Below are 17,644 nucleotides of genomic sequence, written 5' to 3'. Positions count from 1 at the left end.
CCCCCCCCCCCCCCCCCCTGAGTATCACGCTAGGCTGAAACTTCCCTGTTGCCGAGCCTCGATAATAACGAATGATAGATGGCCCGTCGACTGTACAAGCTGCATCAGGAAAAGCTCTTGACGCACCATAACGACGAGAATGACTGGGATCGGTGGAAGTATGCCGAATCTCTCCGACGGAATTTCTTTTTCGTCAATATGATTAATATCCTCGGGGCAAGAGTGCGGAAACTGAACGAGCACTACTTTGAACCGCTGGGCGATGACATGATCCTCCAGTTGCCTCTTCCCGCTCCGGAGCATATGTGGCGCTCATGTACCGATGAAGAGTGGATAATGGCCCGTGAACACACGTGGCGGCAGCCCGGGAAACTCTCCGACGGAGTTCATAGTCATGCCGGTCCCCGAACATTGCGGGAACTCCTGGACATGGATAAGGCAAGGACCCTGGATGTTTCTACTTTGTTACCGGTTACTCGATTGATTCTCGCCTGTGCAAAGATCGCCCCGAAGGGTGATTCGCTCGGCGACTTATGATTTACGGCTCCCCTTTCGCTTACTAAATTTCTTTCCTGTTGGTTGTTTGTCAATTTGTTTGCATGGTGGATGTATACGATTTCTCGACTGTACACAGATTGATGATTAAGGCGGGTTGCTTGATACGCAATTTTCTTTAATACGGGTATATAGTATATACTTTTTCCATACTACCAGCTAGATTCCAGCAATGAGTACGGCCATGTTTTTCCGATCCTTGAACTTGAATCTGTCTCTCCTGGCTGTAAAAATGTGCCCCGTAATCTTTCAACTCGGATCCATCTGGTCGTCACGTGTTTGTCGGAGAAGAGTGGTCTGCTCTATCATCCTTCTCTACGCCTCATCCCGATTGGCTACGGACATTGATGGTCGATGGTTAAATCTCTCCGAGCGTAGCAATCGAGATAGCGACGGATGAATCTTGGCCCATCTCTCCGCTGTGCTTGTTTTGGGGGTCGTGTAGCTTATGAATGCATCGGAGACTTTGATGGGAACCCAGTACTATACTCGGGGTACGGACCATCTACAAATACATCTCCCTTTGCACGTAGCTTTCAGACAGTTGATTCAATGACGCACTCCCTCAAGTCACATGTGAAGACGTTGTAATACTTATGGTATTGCTTGGTGCAGTGGTGGTATGCAGCTGGCGTCGAGGATGCGGATCCTAGGGCTTCAATTGTCACCTGTCTTGTCTATCCGCATTACCGATTACTACCTATGCAATCTCTAGTATGGATTATGTATTGCTTATTGAATACAATGATGGCTATGATGTAAGAAATTCAAACCTGGACGAGTAAACCGGGACGTTTACCGACTCCGGGAGTAAGATCCAAATATGGTATATGGTGGTACGAAAGAGAACATTTCTAGAAAATAATCACTGTGTAACATGTTCAGCTTGCTGGCCCGTTTACCGGTTAGGGTCTGGTTCTCGTATCAGGGGTTCAGGCGGCATGGCTTGGGGTGGCTTACTATATAGTTTGAGACATGAATAGTCATAATAGCTCACGTTCTGGTGGCTCTATACCCCCACTACCTTGGGGTCAAGAGGGCCTGCACAGATCCTTTGTTGCAACCTAACCCAGCTAAGCACTCACTACGCCCAACGATGATCTTAAGACCATGCTATATACCCATTATATGTTGCAATGCTGCTATGATTTACGTATGTATATATATACAACTACCGTAGGGATGTAAACCATTACTGCAGCGTGCAGCTGGCCTAGCACCTGACTATACGCCCTATACACCCTCGAATACACGCCCACCTCTCACAAAGAGCGGGTTCAACCTGTACCCAGGTCATTAAAGTCCATCCCAGCACAACGGAGACAGATGTCGTGCATATGACGCCTTAACGCCGAAATCCCTGAACCCAGCTAGCCCAAAAATAGCCGTTCTGCAGTATTAGTGGCCCCCTCAGTCACAAAATCCCCGATTGCCCTAGTCATAGCCTAAAATATCACCACATGGCCACGTTGTTCCGTCAGCACGCGCTTCCTGCTCCTTGGGAACGAATACTACATCGTGTCTACGATGCACCAGCCACGGGCTGAGTGACTGCACCCACTAGGACATGTCTTGTCTTGTCTAGTCTAGTCTGACCGTTGAAACTACTTGGGATACATGGAGGGCGGAGAGTTTAGTCTGTGCACCGCGCGCGTGGTGTTTCTAGGACCTTCTCTGGTGGGATGGATGAGTTGTCCGCCCTTGTTTCCGTGCCGGAAGCGGTGCAGGGATGGAGTTTGTGTGGGATGCGTGTGAACTTTGGTTCAGGTCAGTTTGAGTGTTGTTTATTGTGTTTAGTTGGGGGTTATGTGTCGGTGCGGGCTGGATTTATCTGTGCGTAGGTTTGGCAGTTTCAGTTTGGCCGTGCCGAGATGAGTGTATACTTACCTTTACCGGAGATAGGATCTTTAACTTCAGCTTCGACCGAATGTAAGCGCTTGTACATCGTAGTGTGCTTGCCAGGAGCTCCACTGCATGACTCCTCCTCCATCGCCTCGTTGTCGTCGTCGCTTAGCGCTTGAGGTTGTATTGTAGGATGAACAAGATCATGGAACAGACGCAACTTCGAGGATTTTGGCGACTTAGACGCGGCGATTGTTGGACAACGGTTCAACGAGGCATGGTATGCTCGCGTCTAAGCAGAATTACGATTGGATCAGCAAGCCACGAGGCAGGCAGTATCCCGGCTCCCATCTGAAGATATGAGACGGTGCGGCAACCGCCATGCCCCGACATGACCGGTGGAAAGACGTTGTGACAGCTTGGCGATGGGCGTCCAAGCAAAGCCGACATTAATTTCCGGTGCGATCGTGGAGATCTAGCTTCGTGAAATTGGCACGCCGTGGGCCCTCATCGCTAGGTGAGGGCCAATCAGCTCGGCTTATGTTCGGACTTCCATGGATCGGTCTGCGCTTACCATGTGCATTAACCAGATCTTGTTTTGGGGAATTGCAGTGTAACTGTCGCCGAGAGGCTCACCTGCATGGCATGATAGGTAGACGGAACGGTGATCGTTGGTACGGATGGAGTTGGTTGGTAGGGTTGGAATGTTCTTCAACGGCATCGACCAACATATATAACTTCAGGGTTATTCACGAGTTTTTTGAAATCATCAGCAACCAGCTCAACCTCCAATCATCATAACGAGAGCACTAGAACACGATTCAAAATAAATCGTAGTGTGAGAGCCGATCACCCTCATCCTCATCCTTTAACAAATCATATCTTATCTTTCTACGATTTGCCACATTCTTCACAATGATCTTCAACTCTAAGCTTCCTCTCCCCCCTGTCCCCTCGTGCGACGCCTTCAACTATATCTTCCATGTCGGTCGCAGGGATTACCCCGCCGATCGCGTTCTATACCGCGTCGATGGTTCCGATGAGACCTTAACACTGGGAGGTCTTGAGCGGAAGAGCAGGCAATTTGCCGATGCTATTCGCGAATACTACGACATCGAACCCAATGATGTTGTGGCCATTCTTGCTAAGGACAAGGTATGTAACTCCATTGGATAATAACTCTAATTATGTACTAATTTCCCCTAATAGATCAACTATCCCATCGCCTACTACGGCGCCCTCGCAGCCGGTGCTGTGGTTGCACCCATTCCCGTGCAGAAGGAGATGTCCGAAACAGATATCGCCGCCCGTCTCGAACAATCCAAAGCCAAGCTGCTCATCACGGACTCTGAACTGCTCGTCCTTGCCGAAGTATCAGCTATGCTTGCTGGCTGCGTCTCAGTCATGACCCTGGATGCCAACGACCAAGAATGGCCTTCCGTCGACTCCCTCCTCCCCATGGGCAACCCTGACGCCCGCGTTTTCGAACTCAAGACTCCCGAAGAAGTGGACGAGCACAACGCCTTCATCAACCGCACCAGCGGCTCAACCGGTTCCATGAAGTCGGTCCTCACTAGCCACGCCCACTACATCTCCACCATGGAGGCTACAGTCGGCACCATCCCCGCCGATACCGACCCGGATCGCGATGTCTGGGTGTCTCCTCTCTCTTTGGGCTTTTTCATCAACGCTAAGCTCCACATGGGATTGAACATTCTCCTTGGAATCCCCGTAGTACTCATGAAGAACACTCTCGACGAGACCACCGTTGATGTTGTCGCCCGCCACCACATCACTTTCCTCTTCATCACGCCACCCATCGCCGCTCGTCTCGCCCGCGCCGATCTCTGCACTACCGATGTTTCCAGCGTCAAGTGGCTCCTGACTGCCGGTGCCCCCATGCATGAGAACCTCCGCAACGCAGTGTCGCGCCAATTCGGCGGCGTACATCTCACACTCGAATGGGCCACCTCCGAGACCATGCTCCTCGCCATGCAAACAGACGAGTCCTCCAAGCAGCCCGGCTCCAGCGGCACACTAGTCAACGGCATCCAAGCCAAGGTGATCAACACCGAAACCGGCCACGAGTGCGGCTACGGCGAAGAAGGCGAGATCCTCGTACGCAGCGCCATCGCCCGGTTCAAGGGCTACAAGGACAACGAGGTCGCCAACCGCGACTTCGACTCCGAGGGCTGGTTCCACACTGGCGACTACGGCTACCTGGACCAGGACTGCAACGTCTACATCGTGGACCGCATCAAGGAGCTCCTAAAGGTCGGCGAGGGCTACGGATCGCACGTCTCCGCCGCAGAGATCGAATCCGTCCTCTTCGAACACCCCGCCGTCTCCAGCGTCGTCGTCGTCGGCATCCGCAACACCGAGATCCAAGTCGACGAGCCGACCGCCTTCATCATCCTTAAGCCCGAATACCGCAGCAAGACCGCCCAAGTCTCCCGCGCCATCGAAAGATACGCCGACTCCAAGCTCACCGGCCTCCGCCGCTTGACTGGCGGCGTCCACTGCGTATCCAGCTACCCCACCACCGGGTTCAAGATTAACCGGAGAGCCCTGAAGTCGATGGCTGTGCCGAAGAAGCCAAATATGTCCGTCGTGCAGTCGTACCTGCGGCCGGCTATGTCCGCTATCTCGAATATTCGGATAGTTTGACTAGATTTGACTATTGCTTCTTTTTTTGATCGAGCGCTTTGGAAGCGATGGCGTTGGACGGTGCATAGATTAGACTTTTGCTTTTCTCATGGATTAGACATGTCGCTTATGATTGTGATACCATTAGACAAGAATATGATTTATGAATTAATAACTACTTATTTGATTGCTTTTTTCCCTGAACAGTCTTGATTGAAAGTAGCTTCTTTAGTTCCCTTTATTCGCCCTCTTCTTCGTGTCTCCTTTTCTGTTTTTCTCTCTCTTCTCCCATCCAACGTTTTCTTCCACTTTTCTCTATATAGTATTCCATGTATATTCTTCCGCTTTCCCTCATCATTTCCTTAGTTCTTTACTTACCGTCACTCATCCATCCATCATCTATCTATCCATCTTTTTAATATTAATGATTCTCACCTCTCCCTCTAACAATCCAAAAATTCAAACCCCAAACACACACACACACACACACAAAAAGACACACCCTAAATCTACTAGCTAAGTATCGTGGATAGTATAGTACATCCACACAAGCCTCCCACAAACAGCAGAGAAAAGACAAGAAAAAGAAAACCCCAAATCCTCCCGCACCGAAAATTCTTCACTCAAAATTCAAGCTCAGCCCACAAAATACTTTGGTTGGGGGCCAAAACACAACTAGGTAGACCTTGACTCGACCTAACTTGACGGAAGGGTTTGGGTAAAGGGGCGATTATCTAGTAGTCTATCTACCCACGGAGTAACACCATAAAAGATCCACTTTTTCTCCCTGTAAGGAATTTTTGCTCACATGTTTTATTTGGAGGTGGCTGTTTTCTTTTGGGGGGTGGTTGCTTTATTATCTAGGGGGTGGAGGTGGTGGTTAGTAGGGTTGGTTTGGCTTGGGGGCTTTGTCCTTTGGTTGGAGGTCGTGGTTGTTGTTGTATTGAGGATATATATATATTAGTTGGTGTTGGTGTTGTTTCCTGGGTTTGTATCTCTGGGGAGGCAACGAGTAGTTACGAGAGTATTGATCGAGATATATGTATTTAAAAGCACTTTGATATAAACCATACATATATCTATAAATAATAAACAATGAGAAATAGAAAGCCTTGACAAGTCCTCCCAGGAGCAACTTTAAATAAGAATTAATGTGATATCACGTGACACATGGCTTGAGTATGCTCCTCGTTACTACGATGCTAGTGGCTACGCTATTGGAGCTTGTCTCTATTGTTTAAATGGGGAGTGATGGGTTGTTTGGTATAGGTGTATTATGTATGTAAGTCTCATGATCGTAATTCTAACAAATGTGGTATATACTAGGGAATCAGAATGAAGGGAAAAAAAGTGAAATATAGAAAGTGAGATAAACGGAAGTATGCAAACTTCGCTACCGGTCAAAACACCCCCTTCAGCCCCCCTCTCTTGAACCCGCCCCAGATCACAAACTTCGGTTCGATCTCCTTCCCCGCGTCATTGGTCTGTCCTAGTTGCTCGTCGTTTGGTAGGAGCACGACATTTCCCGGATATAGCTTTCCCAAAAGGGCGAGGGCAATGGTTGGATCATCGACAGGGATAACATGGAACCCCCCAAGCCTGGCTGTGGCGAGCGCCGACCGGGACTGTACGAGAATTTCCGATGCGGAGTGGACGGTCGCTATGTGGTTTGTCATGTGTTCAGGTGTTTCCTCCGGTGCTTCAAACGAGTATCGGAGTCCGCGGGCGATTTGGCCAACGTCTACCCCCGCTGAGCTGCCATTCGTAAACTTTAGCCGCAGCTCTAGGCCACGAACAGGAGAAGACGTGGTCTTTGGTTGGAGCTGGACTCCGGCTGATTTTAGCTCGTCTTCTTTGCCCGGGAGATCTATCGGGTACCCGAATAAGTGCGTGGAATCTCCTGGTGGAATTTCCACACGCGGGGCTTCATAGTAATCTGGGAATTGGTAGTCAAAGAGAATTTCTGGTGTCGAGGGATCGATCTTGGAGGGTACATAGCGTAGCAAGTGATAGGGGATTGCCCCGCCTGCGAGTACGGCAGGGATAATGAGGCCGTGTTTGTACTGGAAGCCGTATCCGCCCGTCTTTGTGGTTGGAAGGTCTGGGGCAAGCACTGCACGGGCCAGTGCGACGACTGACGAATGTGTGATATGCCTGGTGAACACTGTGGTGAGGAACCTTTCTCGCGCGGTTTCAAGATGTCGCAGGCCGCGTGCGTCGCCGTCAATTGGGATGGGCACGACTTCGAAATTCTGGAAGGGAAGTAGCGCATCGCGCAGAAGTATCATTTGGTGCATGTATTCATTGAACAGTTGCATGAGATGTGGCTGACTGCGACGGCCAAAAAGCAATGCCACATTGTCTGGGAGGAGAAGGTGGCCATCGCAGCGGCTGCGCAGCCAAAGGTCTGGGTCATATGGCTCCTTGCTATATCCACGTGCCCAGTGGACCAGTGTCTGGCCCACCCGGCGAGCTTGCTCTTTAATCTCACGGCGGCTGATATCTGTGAGGTTATTGGATAAAGGGAGTGAGGTCTCTCGAGTATCTGTGGCTAGATTGGCGGCAATATTGTCAAGTAGCGCCGTGCGCGCGGGCGTTGAATTTGGCGGATCGGGGCCGAGATGATGTACGACCGTGTCCAGCAGTGGCGCGAAGCTGCGGACTAGCTGGCGGGGAGTATATACTCCCTTAGGGATTAACCATTCTTCGGTCCGGCCACTCTCGGGGTCGCGAATGGGAATTCGAGCTGGTCCAAGAAAGTCTGGGAATGTGAAATCATGCATGGAGCTCTTCGGCAGAGGAGTGCTCGCCATGGGGCCAATCATTGAGAGAGTAGAATAAATGGAACAAGCATATGAATGTGAAAGGTCAGACCCTCAGCTTGGAGAGATGACCACGACAGAGAGGCCATTTTGGAGCGACAATGCCATTATAATAATGGGCGCGGAGCGAAAGTGCTGGTAAGTCGGTCTCCGAAGGCGACATGGAGGAAATGACAGCAGGATGAAGTATTTCCGAGACCAGTAAAACGAATTGAAGCCTCATCGGAGAAGATTTGCTCGAACGGTATCGGAGGTGTTTGGACATGACCACGGATCTCCGATGATGTGCACTAAGGTAAGCAGGGCTATTTAAAAGGGAGCTTCCCACACGACTTACTGTATCGGCATTGGCCTAAGGCCTGACCAGGTCACGTTTTTTACCCGGTCCTAAACAAAGAGAAAGTCTTTAGTCCCCTCTTCGTATCATTACTAACCATGTAATGCATTCCCTCCCTCGGATTTCTCCCTCCCCTTTACTGTAATCTCCTAAGAAGTTCTCTCTTAATTAAATCAGAACAAACAATAATAATGGTTTCTCAGTCTTCTGTGTTCTCGGGCACTGAAGGCAATTATCTTCTGCCTCATCATCTCACGGAGACTGATCGTCTTCAACGCCAGCATCGACATTTCGCTGCGGCCTCTGATAATGTCTATTTTGGGTTCCCTCTGCCACCGTTAAGGGATCGTCCGCTGCGAATCCTCGACAGTGGATGTGCTGATGGTACGTGGTCCAGCTTGTAAATGATGGACCCAGCTGAACAGTGTAGGGGTCTGGTTGCGTGACATGGTCCAGCAGTATCCGGACCATTCTTTTGCTCTTTACGGCGTGGACATCGCCTCGCAGTTATTCCCCAAGAATGTAATCCATGATCTCCGCTACCACGACATCCGGCTTCCTTTCCCTGATTCCTGGGGCTGGGAAGACTCGTTCGACATTGTTCATCAGCGGTTGCTCGTATGGGCCCTGAAAAAGCACGAGTGGCGGCCGGTCATAGGACACTTGAAGAAATTATTGAAGCCCGGCGGCACCATCCAGCTGACCGAGTGTCAATGGCTTCGTCCAGAGAACTGGGATACCCACCCGGAGCAGCATCTACTGGGTTTAACGCAGATCTGGGCCACGGAAGGTTCCGGGTTCGACATCCACCTCGCTGATAAACTTGAGCCAATGCTGAAGGAACTTGGGTTTGTCGACGTAACGACTGTTCGGTTTCCTCTACCATACGGCGCCAAAGTAAAGGACCCAACTAACCGCGATGTGTCGGCCGAGCTGTGGGTAGAGAGCTTCCATCATCTGGCGAGGCTGATGGGAGGTATGGTCTCCATCCTGAAGTACACGAATGTAAGCTGACGGAATCAGATGATGGAATCCCAGGGGTAGCGAAGACTCCAGAAGAATATTACGCCTTTCTAGGACGGCTGGTGGGGGAGATGAAAGACAAGGGATACGTACCAGAACTGCGAATGGTGTGTGGTCGAAAGGTGTAGTTACATGAAGATTTCAAGATGAAAACTAAAACCAGCGATGTACCAGTTTTCTCCGAATGTATGTATTTATGAGCTGCTGGGATTGGACGAACTTTTCTCCTAAGAACCAACGATCTCCGATAGACCATCTTGATCCGAAGCTCCACTTTGTCTACACATACTGTACTATCATTCTGGATGTACCACGTATTGGATTTTCCTACTTTGGCTATCTTATAGATACATACTACTCCCTGTGTACCCTCTGTACAGGGTGGGGTCGTAAAAGATCCTGTAGGCAACACCGTCGTATTCATAATTAGTCCCGCGCGGATGAAATTCGAACCGAGTGCTGGAAAATATGCAAGGCGCTTCCACCCCGAAGGCCACGGACATAGTATTAGACGTTGGGGAAGGGAGGAGAGGTGCCTTCATACTCATCCCATCGCCAGTTATAAGGTGCCCAGGGTATATGTGTATTATTAATTAACAATGATATACCTATTGTCCTTCCTGACTGGTCGAGGCCTGTGTTAGCTTCTCAAACTCTCAATCCATAACAAGACCATTCGCCCTATCTAACCATATCCAGTGTCTATTTATGTGCAGATGAAAAAATAGAAGGCTTGCCATCAGTTCTACGATCCCAATCCTGCAAGATAGACAAAAATGATACGATGGAGAGGAAATATTTTCATAGAATCCCTTCTCAGGAACTTTCAACAAGGCCGAAGTATTTGAATTGCCGTATAACGAAGAGATATTGCGAAAGTCTTGTCGCAGCTCAATGCAAAGATCATCTGAATGTAGTGAAGGAGACAAGAAAATAAAGACATCGTCAAAACAATTATTAGATATAACCTGAGGCACACTAATCTATTCATAGCAACGAAGTCCAGCAATCCCTGTCCTTACCGCCGACCAATAAGACAAATCATATCAGCTGAAATCGAATGAACTGACTCTAGTTTTCTCTCTCTTCTCTTCACTGAATCTGACGCCTTGTGATTCTTTTGCACTCCTATGGAACGGTCTTAGCAAAAAGCCAAAGCCTTGAAAGAAATGTTCATTGAATTGGCTCAGGTGGCCTTGTAAGGGGCAAGAGCAAAGTCCGACCGTGAGCGTTTACCTATTTCTCTACAAATCCAGCCTCGCACGGAAGAAGTCATCCGTTCACCAACACAGGAAACACTGATAAATAGGCAAGATGGAGAACTCCCTGAAAGGAAGCGAGAAAATGCAAATCACAGCGACGTGGCGAGTAAAATTTGCGAACCCAGATCCGAAGGCTGTGAGCCACCAGCAGGTGTCTAGCAGAATAGCCTACACGCGTGCGCTGAAGAGGCGACCTATTGCACCCTAGGAAAACCAGACATATCACGAAATGTAATTCAAAAGTGCAATGGTATAGGCAACCCGCAGATGGAACAGATGACGATGATTAGGAATGGGGAAGCTCTGGGCTAAGGCTTATGAGAGGTTTTCAGAACAAGAAAAGGATGACTTAAAAGTCATACAAACATGGAGTTCTAATATACGGGGGCGCTGACCAGGACAAGGCCCGGGAGCGAAATATGGAGGCATGGGTAGAGACGAGCAGTTGAAGGGCCTCGTCCCCAGCGACCTTAAAAAGTTTGAAGACACCAAGCAAGTTAAGATGGCCTCCAAAGATAAAGAGATTGTTGTCGCAGATGAGATTCGTCGTATTGTGCATAGGATAGTGGCGGTGAAAGAAGTTATTTCGGCGGCGATTTCAAACGAACCACATGCTGCCCTGGCATGGGCTAGTGCTCTGGTGGGATTGACCGTTAGTATAACCGACTGGTTGTGAATGAGGATGCAAGGAGTGAAGTGGAATTTATTCCAGGCCTTCTAGTTCGCTACCAGTTGATCGAAGATGGCCATGCTCAACCAAATGCCACCGAAGATCGGAGCTCAAGGTACGCACTCCACCAACATTCCACCAACATGGATCTCCATCATCTAAGACCGCACAGGATGCACAAAGATGGTATGTGGCTGAAAAGAGCAATGATATCTGTTTGTGCTCAGGTGCGGCAGTATCAGATTGCATTCGCGAAACAGTATCTCAAATCTTGGGCCATACAGTATTTTAGAGATCTTGCGAAAGTCGACTATTGGAAGTCATGCTTGACAATATCAAAGAGAAAGTTACAGAGATCGTCAACTACCTGGGCACATTGTCGAATGTCATAGCGCAAGGAACCAGGGACTCAGATAAGCAAGTTTCGTCAAGTGGAAGCCCTATTGAAGGAAATATACCAGGCCTCCGTGTCTTCATTACCGGCCGGCCAACGATTGAGATGGACCGTCGATTCGGTGCCAATTTAGCCGACGTTCACGGTGATAAAATACTTACTAAGCTCTCCCACACCAGAGTGACACATGAGAATATGATATTATCTTATATTTTAAGACCAACTGCGTGAAATCAGAGCTATTCACCAGGTGGTGGTAGCCTGGCTGGGCGAAACAGAAAAGTCCGCAAGCTCGTTGAAAAGTCTGATGGGGCTGTTCATTTATGCTGCTACAACTTATCGGTATCTGAACTCTGATGATATTGATGACCTGGACGATCTTAATAGTCGAGTGCAAATGGTTTTCAATAACGAGATAGACGGAGAGTCTCCCCAAGATACCTCGATGCATTGTACGCTGGCATCCTGATGTTAGAGATTATCGGCAATCTAACCGAGCGCAACAACTTGGAAAGATGTGAAGAATCTAAGAAGACCATAGGATCGACTGATATCCCTGCAGACTCGTTTTCTGTTTCGCCCTTGAGTGATCTAATTCATTGCCTACCCAAATAGGACAATGGAAAGGACGCTGAGCCACCTGCACTCATTGCTAGCTATTTCTAAAGGCAAGCAGTCAATTGAGCTTCTCCATCTATCGTTCCGAGAGTTTCTTCTTGATAATAATAGATGTGTAGGTGGCTTTTGGGCTGATGAGAGAAAAGCCAATCGCGAGCTTTACGAGAATTGTCTGGCCGCCATGTCCGCTCTTAAAACAGATATTTGCCACCTTGGAAGGATCAATACTTGCATTGAAAAAATTGAGTCAGCCTGTTAGACAAATACCTTCCAGAACATGTGCGATACGCAAGTGACTACTGGGTGGATCGTCTTTGGCAGAGTGGTGTTATGTGTTCGGACAATGACAGACTTCATGATTTCCTTAAGAAACACTTCGTACATTAGCTTGAAGCCATGTGTCTCTAAGAAAGTTGACCGCAGCAATTACTTTCTGGGGCTATCCTATTACATGCCTTGCAAACCTTTCAGTGAGTGCTGCATAGGCACTGAATTGCAATCACACTGACCCAGCATCCTTAGAAATACCAAGCCACCGAATTGATTGGTTTGGCCCATGATCCTAAATATTTCATGCTTAGGTTCAAGTCAGTCATTAAGCGGGCTCCACTACAGCTGTACATATCTACCTTGCTTTTTGCCCCTTAAACGAGCATCGTTCGACAATAGTTTTAAAGGTAAATCCTAGGCTGGATAAATAAACGGCCCAGGGTCTAAGTGGATTGGGGCCCATCATTGCCAGTGCTTGGTTACCACAAAAGGAGGGATAGTCTGTTAATAATCTCCCCAAATAAGAGGTTGGTGGCATCTTCGTCTGTCCAAGATGGTACAGTTTATATGTGGGACACCACCTGGAAGTGTGTCCAAGAGCTACGTGCGGCTGGCATTGTGACCATGGCATTGTCACTAAATAGTAAGCTACTGGATCGGCATCCCGCGATGGAGTTATTAGTGTATGGCATACTGCAACATGGATAACTAGAGGCTTTTCCTCAGCGTGACGACTGGGTAGAGCCCGCTGTACCGCTCGTGTTCTCATCAGATATCAGCAAGGTTGTGTCTACCTATAGCGATGGTAGGGCTCAGGTGCTTAACTTGGAAACAGGGGAATTGATGCAATCGATCGATCTCGGTACCACGACAGATTGCAACATTTTCATTGGATGGGGACTCCATCCTACTGGGTTGGATTCAGGACATATATGATGTCTCAAATTTAGGTGGAGCCGTGCTCTGGGATATACTTGAAGGGAATTCGACGACTATATTGAGTGAAACAGCGTGTGACGCAGTATCGTTTCATCTTGAAGGAGATATGGCTATGTGTGCAGCTAGAAGTGGCACAGTCCAATTTTGGGGCATTAGCAAGGGGATCTTGCAGACCTTTCGAGGTTTCAGCGACCTGTTGGCTGCTTCATTTTTACCATCCAGAAACTCTCTTGCCTGTGTCTCTACGGAGCGTAGTGTCTTTATTTGGGATGGGATAGAAGGTGAAGCCATGGAGTTAGAGGATGCCGTTATTCCTTCAAACTACTCTTCCAAGCAGGATCTGTATATTGGATTAGCCTTGAGGGACAGTATGTGGCTGTATATACAGTTACTAGTCTTTATATTTGGGATGCCGCGACAGGGGCCATAACGTTCAAGCTAGAGGAAAATAGGTTTCAACGTGTGCTGCTCTCACAGGACTATCAATGCGACTGCGGGCTGGGGTCATACATTTCAGGTCTGCAATTGCCTTCCCAAAAGCCTGAGAAGATCTGAACCGTGGAGCCTTCAAGGCCGATGCCCTATCTCCGGATGGTACTTGTGCGGTGTGCATAGCAAGAAATGCACTTCTACTTTGGGACACAAGTTCAGGAAGCATAACAACATTAGGCCTACGCGATGAATTTGTCATCAAGGAGGTACTATTTTCCACTAATGGTGAGCGAATGATGGCAATAACCGAATTATCATCAGTGACTATCTGGGTTACGGAAACCTGGTATGTTCTGCAGACATCCCGACCAGAGACACCCGAGATCTACGTACGCCTACCTAAGTCCGTGGCAGTATCGCCGACTGAAAAACTGTTTGCATCAGTAACTCAAAGGAACCTTGAACATATCAGTTATTACTGGCGCATAGAGCCGTGGGACATAGGCCGAGGACAGCTCAATTGGACAATCAGGGACCACGAGGAACCGCCAAGCGCCGTAGTAGTATCGCACGATGATAAGATTTTGGACTCATCATTCGATAATAGCCAATCTTGTCGAGTGTGGGATATCACCACCCGCCATCTGGAGTGGGAACTGGACTGCGGACAGGGTGTCTGATCTAGTATTCCTCCTCCCAACACGCACGAAGTTGGTTGCATTGCTTTATTCCGGTTCAGTCCAGCTGTGGGAGACGGAAAGCTGTAAAAAGTATGATAAAATTGACAACGATAACTTCCTGGGGATGCATGGCCTTTCCCGGGATGGGCGATGGCTTCGTACGAACCGAGGGCAGATCTGGCTTGCCTCATCTCCTGATTTCGATATACTACGAATGGGGAAGGCAATCAACCGGCCTGCGGAAAGGATGCATCATCGAAGGAGAGAATGAAGCAATCTTCCTGCCGTCAGATTTCTGGAGAATTAGGCTGCTCTATCCCGATCCTCCGAGGTCCAAGAAAACTCCGTGCTTATGACCTGGGCTCGCACATTCTCTGGGTACCGTCCTAGCGGGACAACGGTAGTAGGATTCGACAGCTTGGAGCACAGGACACTAAGAAACGATTGAAATGTCAACTTAGTCAAGGTTAAGGATATATTTCTCCCTTCAAGGTTAGCTATGGGGGTGCAGGCGTGCATCATACTTCCGACACATCTTATCTGAAAGGGAAATGATACCGGTGGCTTGGCCTCGAGGTAACTTGGTACATGGTCAATTGAGCCTGAGTATAGTACTTAGATATCAAGTAAGCGAAGGTCCAAGATGGAATACAAGACTCAACAGTAATATTGGTAAATTAAGTTAATGACACGGAAGAAAAAGCAATAACAATAAGACAGGATACTGCGTCAGCGATAAAATGGCACATAGCCTGGGCTTGGGATAGGCAGTTCGAGTTTCTAATCAGTCCAAAGATCGGCTGTACAAGCCAAATCCGGAAAGGCAACCTAATGATGGTTGATCCTTTCAGCACAGATACTAATTTGTTTATTTTTAACCTGCCATTACCTAGATGTCATAGCGGTTGCTTTCCGGCGTTAGGGCTTTAACAAAGATATACCCTGACACGAACATTCAAGAACAGGAAGGGAGAAGCCGGGTCACTATGAGATACGCAATACGAGGAGATGGATATTCTAGACCGCAACAAGGATCAGCAGAAAAACTTCTACCCAAGGGGAAATTAACTGGGGTAAGACCCCACTTGCCGAAATTGAGGACATAAATCACATAACTTGGGCATAAAGGAAGGGGTGAGATGTGCATAATCAAGCATAGAATGGTGGTACAAGAACGAAGAGACAATGAGCGAGACGGCAGGGGATTGGCTCACCCTCTTAGTTCCATTCGTCTCCTCGATATAATTGGCGGGTTACTTGGAGCCTGGGGTTTTAGATTGCTTTTAAACGACCAGGGTTGCAACGCGCTCTCGGACGGGGGACTTCCATGAATTGTGCCTAAGAAACGTGTATAAAAGCAGCTTGTACCTCCTTTACGTTATGGCATTGAGATGTAACCTTTGGTTGCGGCTCGCCGGTGGATTTAATACGGGTATCGGAGCCTCATGACAGAGCCTACCCCAAATGTTCTTGAGAAGGGGGAGAAGATGGAGGAGACGAATCGAAACTCAGGAGAATACAACGACCTTGAACATACATCGAAATCTAATGACTCGGCCCGAGTCGACTGGGATGGTCCTGATGACGCCGCAAATCCGATGAACTGGCCTACTTCGACGAAAGCAGTGCAGCTGGTCTTCATGGCTTTCAACACGTTTGTTAGGTGAGTTTTGCTAATACGACTCGATAAAAGTAGGAGTAATAGGGCTGACGGAAAATAGCCCTCTAGCTTCCTCCATGTTCGCACCCGGCGTCCAATATGTTATGCGCGACTTTCACTCCCCCGATCAAATGTTAGGCTCGTTTATTGTTTCCGTCTATGTCTTGGGATACATGCTAGGACCGTTTCTCATCGCGCCGCTATCGGAGATATATGGCCGTGTGCCTCTATATCATGCTTGCAATGTACTCTTCCTAGTGTTCACTATTGCGTGCGCGGTAGCGCAGACTTTGCCTCAACTGATCGTATTTCGTTTGTTCGCTGGCATTGCTGGTGTCTGTCCCATCACCATTGGTTCTGGGACAGTCGCCGACATGATCCCTGTGGAAAAGCGAGCGGGCATCATGGCTGTTTGGGCTCTCGGACCTATTCTAGGACCTGTCATTGGACCCATTGCGGGTGGATTCCTAGCCGAATCGGTGGGCTGGCGATGGGTGTTCTGGGTCCTTGCGATTGCAGTAAGTAGCTCAATCGCCGTCTTATGGTCGAGGATACTAACGAATGCAGATTGGTGTCATGACAATCGGGTGCGCCGTGTTCTATCGCGAATCGTATGCACCGGTGATTCTGCGTCGCAAGACTGAGCGACTACGCAAAGAGACTGGGAATCCCAATCTCTACTCCGCCCGTGGCGACACAAAGATTACCAAGGCGCTGTTTGCAACCGCACTTGCGCGCCCAATGAAACTCCTTTTCCGCTCCCCAATCGTGTTTCTGCTCTCCCTATTCGCAGCCGTGACGTACGGATACCTTTACCTGATGTTCACCACTTTGACTCCCATCTTCAAAAACACCTACAGCTTCTCATCCGGTCTGGCCGGTCTCGCCTACCTGGGCTTCGGTATCGGAAGTCTCCTCGGTCTCGGAATATGCGGCGTGGTCTCTAACCGCATCGCTGCCAGTCACACTGCGCGCGGCTGTTTCAGACCTGAATCTCGCTTACCCCCGATGCTGTTCGGATCTTGGGCGATTCCGGCTGGCTTATTCTGGTATGGTTGGTCGGCGCAAGCGCATACCCATTGGATTGTGCCAATTCTTGGGACTGGCCTGTTTGCGATCGGCCTCATGGTCGTCTTCATGGCGTCGAATACGTACCTTGTGGACTCGTACTTGGCGCACGCGGCCTCCGTGACGGCTGCTGCGACAGTACTGCGGTCGTTAGTCGGCGCGGTGCTCCCACTGGCTGGCCCGTCTATGTATGATGCGCTAGGCTTGGGCTGGGGGAATTCCTTATTGGCTTTCATTGCCCTCGTGATGTGTGTCTGTCCAGTGCTATTTTGGAAGTACGGGGAGTTTATCCGCACCCATCCGCGATTCCGGATTGCTCTATGACTACACTTTGATGCCTTTTGAAGCGAATGGCAGGTTCCTATGTACTTAATAGATAGGTTGTGATTATTTAGGGATTCCCCGATCTTCGAAAAGTTGTTCGAC

At 48.9% G+C, this 17,644-nt stretch overlaps 6 protein-coding genes across 6 annotated transcripts; 5 read left to right on the top strand and 1 right to left on the bottom strand.

Moving 5' to 3' along the window:
• On the top strand, nt 1–850 carry BDW43DRAFT_29940 (uncharacterized protein). The gene has a single exon (XM_032044713.1). The coding sequence runs from the start codon at nt 79–81 to the stop codon at nt 535–537; it is 459 nt and encodes a 152-aa protein (XP_031893727.1). The 5' UTR covers nt 1–78; the 3' UTR covers nt 538–850.
• A 2,462-nt stretch (nt 851–3,312) lies between these two features.
• On the top strand, nt 3,313–5,064 carry BDW43DRAFT_318254 (AMP-binding enzyme domain protein; the record flags this gene model as incomplete). The annotated part of the gene is made up of 2 exons (XM_032048677.1): nt 3,313–3,552; nt 3,607–5,064. 2 exons carry the CDS (start codon nt 3,313–3,315, stop codon nt 5,062–5,064), a joined length of 1,698 nt encoding a protein of 565 aa, XP_031893726.1.
• Nucleotides 5,065–6,301: 1,237 nt separating this feature from the next.
• On the bottom strand, nt 6,302–8,125 carry BDW43DRAFT_29930 (uncharacterized protein). The gene has a single exon (XM_032044700.1). The coding sequence runs from the start codon at nt 7,866–7,868 to the stop codon at nt 6,444–6,446; it is 1,425 nt and encodes a 474-aa protein (XP_031893725.1). The 5' UTR covers nt 7,869–8,125; the 3' UTR covers nt 6,302–6,443.
• Nucleotides 8,126–8,309: 184 nt separating this feature from the next.
• Nucleotides 8,310–9,620, top strand: BDW43DRAFT_295509 (class I SAM-dependent methyltransferase). Its single transcript, XM_032044064.1, has 3 exons — nt 8,310–8,586; nt 8,633–9,178; nt 9,226–9,620. Exons 1-3 carry the CDS (start codon nt 8,394–8,396, stop codon nt 9,351–9,353), a joined length of 867 nt encoding a protein of 288 aa, XP_031893724.1. The 5' UTR covers nt 8,310–8,393; the 3' UTR covers nt 9,354–9,620.
• A 1,185-nt stretch (nt 9,621–10,805) lies between these two features.
• Nucleotides 10,806–11,350, top strand: BDW43DRAFT_29897 (uncharacterized protein). The gene is made up of 2 exons (XM_032044646.1): nt 10,806–11,272; nt 11,330–11,350. Exon 1 carries the CDS (start codon nt 10,915–10,917, stop codon nt 11,161–11,163), a length of 249 nt encoding a protein of 82 aa, XP_031893723.1. The 5' UTR covers nt 10,806–10,914; the 3' UTR covers nt 11,164–11,272; nt 11,330–11,350.
• Nucleotides 11,351–15,808: 4,458 nt separating this feature from the next.
• On the top strand, nt 15,809–17,553 carry BDW43DRAFT_295493 (MFS transporter). Its single transcript, XM_032044063.1, has 3 exons — nt 15,809–16,153; nt 16,212–16,668; nt 16,718–17,553. The coding sequence occupies exons 1-3, from the start codon at nt 15,936–15,938 to the stop codon at nt 17,540–17,542; spliced, it is 1,500 nt and encodes a 499-aa protein (XP_031893722.1). The 5' UTR covers nt 15,809–15,935; the 3' UTR covers nt 17,543–17,553.
• Nucleotides 17,554–17,644: the final 91 nt, after the last annotated feature.

Source organism: Aspergillus alliaceus (genome assembly GCF_009176365.1).
Source record: "Aspergillus alliaceus strain CBS 536.65 unplaced genomic scaffold BDW43scaffold_117, whole genome shotgun sequence".
Classification (NCBI taxonomy): domain Eukaryota; kingdom Fungi; phylum Ascomycota; class Eurotiomycetes; order Eurotiales; family Aspergillaceae; genus Aspergillus; species Aspergillus alliaceus.
This window is presented reverse-complemented; position numbering and strand designations above follow the sequence as displayed.

Coding starts and splice junctions, on each gene's coding strand:
- BDW43DRAFT_29940 (XM_032044713.1), top strand. CDS start 79: ATGGCCCGTCGACTGTACAAGCTGCATCAGGAAAAGCTCTTGACGCAC.
- BDW43DRAFT_29930 (XM_032044700.1), bottom strand. CDS start 7,868: ATGATTGGCCCCATGGCGAGCACTCCTCTGCCGAAGAGCTCCATGCAT.
- BDW43DRAFT_295509 (XM_032044064.1), top strand. CDS start 8,394: ATGGTTTCTCAGTCTTCTGTGTTCTCGGGCACTGAAGGCAATTATCTT. Junction 8,587..8,632: donor CGACAGTGGATGTGCTGATG/GTACGTGGTCCA, acceptor TGAACAGTGTAG/GGGTCTGGTTGCGTGACATG. Junction 9,179..9,225: donor TCTGGCGAGGCTGATGGGAG/GTATGGTCTCCA, acceptor TGACGGAATCAG/ATGATGGAATCCCAGGGGTA.
- BDW43DRAFT_29897 (XM_032044646.1), top strand. CDS start 10,915: ATGGGTAGAGACGAGCAGTTGAAGGGCCTCGTCCCCAGCGACCTTAAA.
- BDW43DRAFT_295493 (XM_032044063.1), top strand. CDS start 15,936: ATGACAGAGCCTACCCCAAATGTTCTTGAGAAGGGGGAGAAGATGGAG. Junction 16,154..16,211: donor GCTTTCAACACGTTTGTTAG/GTGAGTTTTGCT, acceptor GACGGAAAATAG/CCCTCTAGCTTCCTCCATGT. Junction 16,669..16,717: donor TCTGGGTCCTTGCGATTGCA/GTAAGTAGCTCA, acceptor TAACGAATGCAG/ATTGGTGTCATGACAATCGG.